Consider the following 12,562-nt stretch of genomic DNA (forward strand, 5'->3'; position numbering starts at 1 on the left):
GTGTCCATAGACCCTGCGAATGTTCAGCATGACATCCCATAATGCAGCACAACAGGCGGTGTACCAGTCAGTAAATATGAGAAGGACCTCAACCTGTAAAATAAACTCCAAAGACGCACTCAGTATAGATTTATTTTATGAACATGATCCTGCTGTTCAAATGCTAGGCTCATTATTCAAATTTGTACAATGTATTGTATTACTGGAGCTTTTTATTCCAGAAATTTCCATCCGCCGGTCCAAATTGACATTGGTTTCCGAGTTATGAGTTGAAGTTTGGATTAAATCCATTCCAACCCATTCGGTGCGTGTGGCTTTAGTGGTTAGCATGTTTGTCTTGCACCTCTGGGGTTGGGGGTTTTGATTCCTGCCTCCGCCTGTGCGCGGAGCTTTCATGTTCTCCCTGTGCCTTGGGGGTTTCCTCCCTCAGTCCAAAGACATGCATTGAAGGCTGATTGGCATCTCCAAATTGTCCGTAGTGTGTGATCTGGTGTGCAATTGTGCCCTGTTATGGGTTGGCACCCCGTCCAACCCCGTCCTTCTATAAATCAAATCTATAAGTCAAATAAATTCTGGAAAACTATATATATATTTATTTTCTGCTCTTTATTATTGACTGACTACGCTATGTGCACAAGACAAATTGAGGTTACCCAAGTTTTTGCACCAGCACCATATTACTGTATAAGATGTTTACATGTAGTTACCAGAGCTAAGGAGTTGGTCATTTGATTACTAGATGTACACAGTGAAACACACTATAGTCAGTTTAATATCCCGGGCTGCAGTTAGTACTTTATCTATTCTGTTGTAATTGTGTAAAGAAACATTTACATTTCTAGCTAGATGAAGTTGAGTAGCATTTCTGGAAAAGGTTTACACTGCAATTCTACTGGCAGGTCTTGTACAAAGTCCAGATTTCCCAAGCTACCGGACTCAAATTATAAACGCCAACATGTTCATTTCTTCCTCACAGGACTTGCGACATGCCTTCAGGCCTTTGCTGTAACCACAGGCTGTGATTCAAATTGTCTAGCATTGTTAGCCAGGTATGATGGTGTAATATTTGATTCTCATAGAAAGCACATGCCACTTGTAGAGTATAATTATTGTATAATTAATACTGGAACAATCAAATTGTCCCCGAGTCATTTAGTTTGAATTTAGCAGATTTTCAACGCTTGTTGATACAAATCAAGACTATCGATACAAACTGATATGAGATAATAAAAATACTGGTAATCAAGACAAAACAGCATTTGCTCAAGGTGGTTTATTTATCGTCGTGGACCTCAGTATAATAGGTCATAAAAAACAGTGTTGATTTACATTGTTTAATTTTTTTTTTTAAAAAAGGAGTGAATTTCTGGGGGGGGAAAAAGTTACACTATGCATTTTTCCAAACAACAAACAGGCATTAGTAAGGAACAATTTATTTATTTTTATTATTATTACATGCTCATAACATTACTTACTCCATTACAGTAGCTACTTCCATGCCTGCATGGGACTGGAGTAAGTATTGTATTTTATTATGGTTTTCGGGAACCTCAGGTAACAACTAATTCCTTTATAATTATGTACACGTGTATGTGAGTATGTAATCTTTAAGTGTATAATAGGTGCATTGTTATATGAGTAATTAATCATACATCAGTTCTGTTTAACAGTTGTACATAGTGTACGTTCCAATGCAAAATCTGGGATTTTCTGAAGAAACATGTTAATCGATTGAGTCCTTGAAGGCACAGGTTGAATCGCTGAATACTGCTCTGATTTTGTTTCATGTTTTTTTCTGTAAAAATTAGAAAATGTATTTATTTACATGTCAACTGGTGTGTGTGTGTGTGTGTGTGTGTGTGTGTGTGTATATATATATATATATATATATATATATATATATATATATATATATATATATATATATGTATATATATATATATATGTGTGTATATATATATATATATATATATATATATATATATATATATATATATATATATATATATATATATACACACACACACATACACACCAGTTGACATGTAAATAAATACATTTTATATATACACATTTTTATATATATATATATATATATATGTATGTGTGTACCTAAATCTTATGCAATAAGGCTAAACAACATTGAAGAAAAACTGATGTCACATTTATCACATTTATGGAGTTCGGAGTTCTTACATCTCACAGTTGTCTAACAACAATGTCTAACACCTACAGTAGGTTCGGAAAAGTTGTTTAATATAATCAGAAACTAATTCAAATACTGTGCAACAAAGTCATTGCTATTGGTTTTGAATAGCTGATAATACGTTTTTTTTTAACTTTACTGCAGCCTACATACTAGGGCTTAATTTGGGAACATCCCATACAAGGCCAAAGCAACGTTCAGCCGTGTCATTTAACATTTTAACGTCAATGTTGGGCACATTATACAAGACTACTGTTTGTAATCACTAAGGCTACAATCAGCTACGCGAGCACAAGCCGTCTTCAGCTTGCTGTGCAGGCCCTGCCGAGTGTCACGTTCTGCTACCGGAGGACGTGAGGTTTAGTTTTTCCCCTCGCTGACTGTGCAGTTGCGGAGGCGGGTACATGTGGCCACTCGGTTGCCCTCCCAATAGCCGGCATCATGGCTGTCGTGGCATCGGCATTTGGTGCAGGAATCCACCCACACTGCCTCGCCTCCGGGGATTATCTGCGTCCGAGAGTCGTCCACGTAGCAATTGGGCCCTAAAAAAATAACGAAGACACACACTGAGTGGCTGTGGACTGGAAATTCATTTATCATGGCAATCGTTGTGACTACGGTTATGATGATATTTGAACTGTTTCAGATTTCTATCTTTCCTTTAAATAATAAAACAGCATGGCTCATTTTATAAATAACATACCTGGCAAGAAGTAGAGGATAACACTGTGTTAGCTTGTACTGTGATGGTAAGCATTGTGTTCATCACTGGGAATAATAGCGCTGATGAATTAGAATCTAGTGCCCCTACAATCCACTTAAGAAGTATTGGCACCTTCCATGAAAAATAACAAAACACACACGAATTGATGTAGAGAATTTCTAGAAGGAGGAATCATGACCTCACAACTCCCGGCTTGTTCCTGCGTTTGGGTTTCTGTTTGTGTGGAGTTCTCCCAGTGTCCGTCTAGGTTTCTTCCGGGTGCTCTGGTTTCCTCCAACCTCCCAAAAACCTGCCCACAGCGTGAATGAATGTGTGTGTGTGTGTGTGAGAATGGTACACTGCGATGGACTCGTGTCCCATTCAGGGTATATTCCAGCCTCACGCCCAGTGTTCTCTGAATACAATGGTCTCGGGATCCTCCACAACCCTGAGTAGAATAAAGTAGATACTGAAGATGATTTTTGCAAAATTGCTAGTTGCAAAAATATTAGCACCCCCCACAATTAATATCTAATGGATACTTATGCATCCGATTCCTGGAAAGTTTCAAATGGTTCCATACCCTTTTATTAAACGGTATGCAGTTTAAGCTTTTTTTCTCCACCCATATCTATTACTTGAACGGTGGCATTGATTAGTGCTGGGTCTAGTGCCTGTTTGTGGAGTGGCTGCTGTAAATTCTAATGAGTGTGTATAATGCCCTGCTATGAACTCGAGTACCATCCAGAGTGTGTTCCCGCTTGCACTCAGTGTTCCCAGGATAGGCTACAGATTCACTACAACCCTGAGCAGGATAAAGTGGTTCCTGATGATGAATGGATGAATAAAGTAGTTTCTTGACTTGGGCCACAACCATCCATCACCACAGAGAAAACTTTCAGCCCACAAGAGATTCAAAAGCTTTTTGGTGGTGGCTCAGTGTGATGTGATGGATTACAAGTTACCAATAGGTCAAAGACAACAACAGTTTCTGGAGACTTGGGCTCGCTACACATTTTTTTTTTGAGAGAAATTGTACCCTTGCAGAATTTGCAAAATGTTAAGTGAATAAAACAAAAATAAGAGAGATCATTAAAATAGCATTTTGTTATTTATTTAGTCCTGCCCTGAATAAGCAGTTTCACTTAACAGATGTTTACATATAATCCACAAGACACAATAATAACTGAATTTACACAAATGAAATAATTATTAACACGGTGTGTTGTTACATGGATGATCAAGTACTGTTTTTATATTTTGTTAGAACCCTAACCCTACAGTCCATTGTTTGCCCTGAGCAGTTAAACCGCCCACTGTTCTCCAGGAAAATCCTCCAGGTCCTGCACATTCTTTGCTTTTCCAGCATCTTCTGGTTTCATGCCCTAAAGGGTTGAAGACCCCTATTGTCTTTGCTAGTTTTTCTTGTTATTATTCTGCTTTCGCTCTTGAGTCTATGGAAGCCCAGAGAAACGCTTGCAGGAAAGTTATGAAATTTGGCGCAAATTTGGAGTCTCTAACTCAATCCCTCTAGCGCCACCAACTGTCCAAATTTACACTCATGTTTATACTAATAACTTTTGAATCATGCGTCCTAGAAACAAATTTACTGGCTCTTTTGGCTCAGGACGATTTGACTGCATCCTATGAGGTAATTTTCCGTCATGAAAATTTTTCCGCCGTTTGAACTTTCTGAAAAATCTCATTTTTCGAACTCGTCCTAAGCCGTTTTGCACGAAAATTGGCCTGCATCATGTAGGACTTAGGACAAAAAATTTATTCACAGAACTTTGATATCATTTTTGAATGCCGCTTCAATGAATTCGACGGCGAGCACGCCAAAATGGACGTGAGGGTATATCTCCGTAACGCTTTAGCATACCAAACTTATTATTTGTCATAGCCCTCATGACTTGAGGGGGCCTGCTCAGTTTCGGAACAGTGTCCCCTAGTGGTCATGAGATTTTTGCTTATAACTTCTGATCAAATTGGTCTTGTTAGATTCAGTGCGGAATACCGAGTCCAATGATATGAAAAAATCCCATGCCGGCCATTTTGAATTTAGTCATAAAATGCTGTATTTCACTAATAACTGGGCGTATCATTATGAAACTCAAGTCTTTGTCGTTGGCACGATGCTCTGAAGGGACTCGTTTCGGAACCGCACCACCAATAATTATAATGCTATGTTTTAAAAATGCTAATAGCTATAGACTCCTTTTGCCTACTGTGATGAGACTGGTCTAAATAGATTCTGTGGTTCAGGCCGGGAACAATGATACCAATTATCTCATGGTCGAGCAAGCTTCCTGTCCATTATTGGTAAGTATTTTGAAAACCTACTTTTTCAAACTCCTCCTGGACCGTTTGTCCGATTTGCACGAAAATTGGCCTGCGTCGTCTGGAGGCACTCATACCAAAAAAAAAAGTATTCACGGAATTTTGATAAATAATACCGTTTTCGAATGGTGCTTCAACAAATTTGAAGAACATGCAAAATTGAACTTGAGGCTGTATCTCCGCAACGCTTTGAGGGATTGTGATGAACCTTGGTACGCGTCATCCCCATTAGGCCCTGGGGGTACCTGAAGAGTCTCGGCACACTGCCCCCTACTAGTCAGGAGATAGCAAAAATGTATCTTTGGCTTATAACTCTTCAATGCTTTCCTGCATGATAACCATCATGCCCAGATGCTACCGGAGCAGTTTCAGAACAGCGCCACATACAGGACAAAAATTCTAAGAAGCAGCAATTTTTAGTTTTTTTTTTTTTTTTTAAATAAATGTTTTTTCATGATTGAAAGTTGACTTTTTTCTAACTCCTGATACACTTCATCGGACTATAACCAAAAACATGTCACAAAGCTTCTTTTGCTGCTCATGGTGCCGCTTGACCCCGGTATTACCGCTTGCTTCTATATTTACTATTGTGTCTTGTGGACTATATGTAAACATTTAATGATCTCTTTTTTTATTATTTATTTTTAATTATGAACATTTTGCAGATTCTGCACGGGGTATGTAAATTTATGGACACAACTAATTAATTATAAGTTCGTGAGTAGTTTCTTTATTTGAAAGATAAGTCATTTTCCCCCCATTCCCACGAAGGGTGCAATTAACTCTAGAGCTTAAATTATGAATCAAGGTTTTCAGACTGGCATGAAATTTTGAAATGTCTCATAGGAGTAATTCAAGGTGACATTATAATCCTATGTTATAACCTTGAAGACAAAGAATGTGAAACGTGTTTTCAGTAATTCTTTTTGACTTAATATTACTAGTCATTCTATACCGCTACATGATATATTGCCTTAATTCCTTCATATACTACACTCTTTATCTTCATAACCGTACCCTAAAGGGCTATCCAAGAAAGAAGACACAACTCCAACTGGTCTTCAGCTGGCGTGCAGGCCTTGACCATATTACTGCATCAGTAGCATGGTGAAGATCTCCTGACATGCTGATTTAGCTCCCCAGAGATACTTTCCCTTTAATTTGTTTGGATAAATACCTGATTACCCGCTCCCAGCACACACAGCTCACAGTGCACGCCTGGATGAATTTCACAAGGAGCAAAATTACATTTCCTTCCAATAGACTGGAGACTGGCGCAGTCGTGTTCCCGCATCTTATCCGTTTTCGAGTTTCGGATTATGCGAGAGTATTACACCAGGGTTATTACGTTGCGGAGGAGACGAGATGCAGAGGAAAGAGGAATGCAGATAAAAAATAAAAAAAAGATGGCTGTATCGCTGCATGGGGTATTTTGAGTTCAGAATAATAGGATTAGTCATACACTTTGAAGTCAGTGTTTGGAAAACGGGCTTTCTCCCTCTAAATTAGGCTTATCTATATGATTTAAAGCAGCTTACCATCTTTGCAGTCTGGACAGCACTTCCCTGTTTGAAAGACTGGGTTCACACATGCAGGGGGGGCACAGTCCGCTACTAGGCACCTGGCAATGCCGTCGTTGTCACAGGTGCACTGCTCACATTCCGATGGCTGTAAAATATACACATACGTTTGTCAGTGGAACCTAATCTAGCCTAGTCTTGATATGTACTATGCAAAGCACATAAAATCTCCTGAAGTCACATTTATAATGCAGAAAATCATTTTTCCCTCTCAGAGTATAAACGAACCAAGGCAGCTCACAAATGGCTTCTATATGTAGAGCTCTTGAACATAAAATGACACGCTTAACCTTTACGTTGACACTTTTACACAATGTCACTCGCTGCTCTGCATCATTCTGGGCTTTTCTCACAGACTATTTTATACTTTATGTTCCTCTCCACCAGGACAAAGAAATCACAGGCCAGCACACCCACCTGCTGTTTAAACCACGACAGCATGCCACCTGCAGTTCAAATTAAATGGGCTGACAAAAAAAAAAAAAAAACCACACAAAACACATCAGCTGGGAAAAACTCCCAGCTGCAAACCTGTCACGGGGCTTTGATTACCCCCTTAGGTTTCTTCCATTCCCTATAATCACCATAATAACTGTAATAACCGAATGAGGAAGATAACGAGGCATGTCTAAGACGTGCCTCGTTATTTCATTTCTATTATAGAAAGGTGGAGTGCTATTTCACGTACTGTTTGGTGAGTTTACTGATCAGGCACATCTTATTCAACTCATCGCTTGACATTACCAGGTTTAGTAAGGTCCAGGATCACATTTAGGCTTTCATGCTCTCCATAAATAACCTAATAAACTTCACTAATTATAACCAGAACTGCTAAAGTGCATAAGCATTTTTATAAGAAAATGAATAACCCCAGATCACCAATCCTCCTCGTTCTTATTCTTACCAAGCGGAGTTCAAACCAAATCTAATATTCACCTTGTCCAATGACTTCTGAAAGTGAGTAACTGGATCTGGTGCAGTACAATATGTCTCAGTACGTATGTGCAAGAAGGTAAAGCTTCAGGATCCACTGATCTCACAATGTTCAGCTGTTATTTTGAGGAAACTAAGGAATATTTATGCTTTAGGTCTCTACTCAGCTTGCCATTATAATGAGACGTACAGTGGGGGTTGTGAGAGGGTGCTTCCCTCATCTTAGGCCTCTGGGAGACATCAGAAAGACAGACAGATTTTTTTTAATGAGCCAAATGATCTTAGTGTTTGCGTTATGTAAATACGGGAAAAGGACTAGAGACTACGATTCCCATCAGTCACTGCACCGCACCCATTGGGTTTCGTTCGTCTTACTTTGCTGTTGCGTTCTGTTCATTGTTCTACGTTTTTGTTTCCTAGTCTATGTTTTTTCTCCCAGGCGTTCCAGAGATCGTGTATTGTTTCGATTCACATTAAACTTTATCTGCACTTGCGTCCGTCTCCGCCTCCATTACCTAACAGCTTGAGTATTTCACTGAGATATAAAGATACTAAGTTCAAACATGGAGCTTAAAATTGGGTATTAAGCTTATATAAAACACTACGCTTTATCTGCTTGAACAACCATTCCTGGATGAAGGCGCAATAATTTTTTTTTTTTTTTTATCCAAAATCTGACCAATCAAAAGTGACCGATAAACAGATGTGTACTATGGAGAAGTACCATTCAGTGACCAATAATGGGACAACTGCATGGTGGTACTGAACTTTCCAAAATAAATATTCCTCTTTGAAGCAGGCTTGAAACAGTTTACTGGGCTACGGTGTTTAGGAACTAATTGTCTGAACTGCAGTTGACCTGAGAAACATTCGCAGAAGTGCGGAGAACATTTAACAAACATGCAGATGACTTCAGAAGATAACAAACTTGGGTTTGAAAGCCATTCCTTTTTGAGTGGCAACAATAACTCAAGTAACTAATGCTGATGTCCATACCACATACTACTGTGTGTAAAAATACCCCAAAAAAGGAGAAATATAGAATAATCACAGAAAACCACTTCTTACACACATTTAAAACTAGACAGCAACAAGGAGCTGAATTGATGCAACACTGGTTTACTTATTATATATTACCAATTGTATGCTTTTTACTTCTGTTCCATTATTTGTTTTAATTATTAATGTTATATTAACATAGAACTACTTATTTGCAGGTACACTGTGGATGTTCCATAACTTTGTATATTGCTTTCTTGTGGAAAATGCTTTCAGGGAGATGCAACATACCCAAAATAATGATTCGATTGAAGTGAACATATGATAACTCGTACTAAGTAAGTATGTGTGTTCAGTGCAACTGGCAAACTCTGTGGATATATTGCATACTTTTTCATTTCAGTGTCCACCATATGTGAAACCACACTCTACCTAAACAGTATGATCAAAATCATACAAACGTCACCTCTGATATGAGGTTTTGTCCTGTTTTTGTCCCTAGAATAGGTCCTAGAGTACCCCTGTTTCCTTGCTCTCGACACACATAATTCAACTAATCACCTAATAAACAGTCCTTCCTGAGTTGGAGCAGGGGGTTGGGTACCAGTGCCCTTGGATGTGGTGGGAGATACTTTTGTGATGTAATGTTACCCGCATCTTTTTTTTTTCTTTTTTTTTTTAATTAAAAGAAAGCCAAAGCTCTAAATAAAAGGATTTTAGATCACATTGCTTTTCTCTTGACTTTATTTACAGATGTGACTTGAAGTACTTTACTTTTATGGCATTTGGCAGACGCCCTTATCCAGAATGACTTACATTTATCTCATTTATACAACTGAGCAGTTGAGGGTTAAGCGCCTTGCCCAAGGGCCCAACAGTGGTAGCTTGGCAGTGCTGGAGCTTGACCTCCTGACCTTCTGATCAGTAACACAGAGATTTTAACCACCGAGCCACCACTGCCCCAGTAATCCACAAATAATCACATTACTTTCATACTGTGATACCTATAACGGAATACGTTTTTAAAGTAACCCTCCCAACCCTGCTTACTACTATAATAAATTATATAATAAATTGTAACCTCTGGTTCAGTTCAGAGGCATGACCACATGGGTGGCATCAGGTGGGAGCTGCCACCCGTTAAAAAAAAAAAAAAAAAAAAAAAAAAAAAAGTTCCAAGAGACTTTGAGTGTAGTGATTCGAGTCATTCAATTGAGAACACCAAAATGATTCGACTCTTTGATTTCTTACTTCGTTCAGGTTTTAGGATGAAGGTTGGTATAAACTTCTCGAAAATGATTGCTAGGAATAGTTTCACGGATAGCGTGCATGCTTTGTTGTTAAATTTTTGGTGTTTAAGCAAGAGGAGGAGGTTTACGCTGCTCGTGCTGCAGTATCGAATCTTTTTTAATCAATTCATTCAAAAAGATTTGGTCGCTCGCGCAGTCCACGTCAATAAAGGACGGTGCGCTTGGCGTGTTTGTGTATTTATGTTTCGGTTTGTACATGCTCTTTAGTGCAGCACGGGGTGGTTTTGGGAAGAAGCCGTGGTTGTAACGCTCACCTGGAAGTGTTGGCCGAGCTCGTACACCTCTCCACGGTGTTCACAGCCGATCCTCTCGCAGCGCGGGCAGCAGTCGCTCGGGTAGTGGCTCACGTGGATGCAGGCGGCGGGCAGCGCGGTGCACTCTGTCCGCGCGCACACCGCTCCGTCGACCGTACACTCACACTGCGTGCAGTGCTCCGAGTCCAGGAAGTACCACTCACCCACATAGTACACTGAGCCGTTCGCCTCACACGTGCCGTCCTGCCCTGCCACTGAGAAGCACAAGACGCACGGCACGCAGAGCAGGAAAGCACCAATTCCGACCCACGCACTCAGCCGCCTCGGCGCCGCCACATGCACGTCCATGTCCACTGGGTTATTAAAGAGGGAGAAAGTGGTTTACTATCAGAAAGTTACACAAAAGAAATCGAGCTGTTACATTTGTAAGCTGGTTTCAGATGCGCGCTCTTGTTGGCCCTCTTACCGACTCGGAGTCAAACTTCTACGCCTCTCGGATTATGTTTCCATTCACACGTGACAGCGGAATAGTGCAATAATGATGGACTGTAGAGCGGCTGTGCAATACTGCGGTCCTGTAGGATGCGCCAACATTGTTCTATATATGCTCATTATTCTTCATATGCTCATTTTTTCTATATATAGTCATTGTTGTACATATGCTCATTATTCTTCATATGGTCATTATTCTATATATGGCCATTGTTGTACATATGGTCATTATTCTATATATGGTCATTGTAGTACATATGGTCATTATTCTATATATGGTCATTTTTGTACATATGGTCATTATTCTATATATGGCCATTATTGTACATATGGTCATTGTTGTACATATGGTCATTATTCTATATATGGCCATTATTCTATATATGGTCATTGTTGTACATATGGTCATTATTCTTCATATGGTCATTATTCTATATATGGCCATTGTTCTACATATGGTCATTATTCTATATATGGCCATTATTCTATATATGGCCATTGTTGTACATATGGTCATTATTCTATATATGGTCATTATTCTATATATGGCCATTGTTGAACATATGGTCATTATTCTATATATGGTCATTGTAGTACATATGGTCATTATTCTATATATGGCCATTGTTGTACATATGGTCATTATTCTATATATGGTCATTGTAGTACATATGGTCATTATTCTATATATGGCCATTGTTGTACATATGGTCATTATTCTATATATGGTCATTATTCTATATATCGCCATTGTTGTACATATGCTCATTATTCTTCATATGCTCATTATTGTACATATGCTCATTATTCTTCATATGGTCATTATCCTATATATGCTCATTATTCTATATATGCTCATTATTGTACATATGGTCATTATCCTGTATGTGCTCATTATCCTATATATGGTCATTATTCTTCATATGCTCATTTTTTCTATATATGGTCATTATTGTACATATGCTCATTATTCAATATATGGGGCGCACGGTTGCTTAGTGGTTAGCACGTTCGCCTCACACCTCCAAGACCCTGAAGAAGGAGTAAGCAGTAGAAGATGGATGGATTCTACATATGGATTCTACATCTCACACCTCCAAGACCCTGAAGAAGGAGTAAGCAGTAGAAGATGGATGGATTCTACATATGGTCATTATTGTACATATGGTCATTATTGTACATATGCTCATTATTCTATATATGGTCATTACTCTACATATGCCCATTATTCTTCATATGCTCATTATTGTACATATGCTCATTATTGTATGCTCATTATGCTCACATATGCTCATTATTCTATATATGCTCATTATCCAATATAAGCTCATTATTCTACGTTTGCTCATTATCCAATATAAGCTCATTATTCTACGTTTGCTCATTATCCAATATAAGCTCATTATTCTACGTTTGCTCATTATTCTACATATGCTCATTATTCTACATTTACATTTACAGCACTTGGTAGGCGCCATTATCCAGAGCGCCTAACATTTATCTCATTTATACAACTGAGCAGTTGAGGGTTAAGGGCCTTGCTCAAGGGCCCAGCAGTGGAAGCTTGGCAGAGCTGGGATTTAAACTTACGACCTTCTGATCCAACGTCTTAACCACTGAGCTACCCTGCCCTTCGATATATGGTCATTATTCTATATATGGTCATATACAGTACATCCATATTTGCGCACGCGCACGTGTGTTAAAAGTCATGGCTGTCTGCAGTCACTCAACAGAATATTCCA

At 39.0% G+C, this 12,562-nt stretch overlaps 1 protein-coding gene across 1 annotated transcript; it reads right to left on the minus strand.

Moving 5' to 3' along the window:
• Positions 1-2,142: 2,142 nt before the first annotated feature.
• zgc:113531 (VWC domain-containing protein) lies at positions 2,143-10,883 on the minus strand. The gene is made up of 4 exons (XM_017471417.3): positions 10,792-10,883; positions 10,326-10,678; positions 6,788-6,917; positions 2,143-2,748 (listed from the first exon to the last, which is right to left on the minus strand). Exons 2-4 carry the CDS (start codon positions 10,671-10,673, stop codon positions 2,567-2,569), a joined length of 660 nt encoding a protein of 219 aa, XP_017326906.1. The 5' UTR covers positions 10,674-10,678; positions 10,792-10,883; the 3' UTR covers positions 2,143-2,566.
• Positions 10,884-12,562: the final 1,679 nt, after the last annotated feature.

The sequence above is a fragment of the Ictalurus punctatus genome, chromosome 7 (assembly GCF_001660625.3).
Source record: "Ictalurus punctatus breed USDA103 chromosome 7, Coco_2.0, whole genome shotgun sequence".
NCBI lineage: Eukaryota > Metazoa > Chordata > Actinopteri > Siluriformes > Ictaluridae > Ictalurus > Ictalurus punctatus.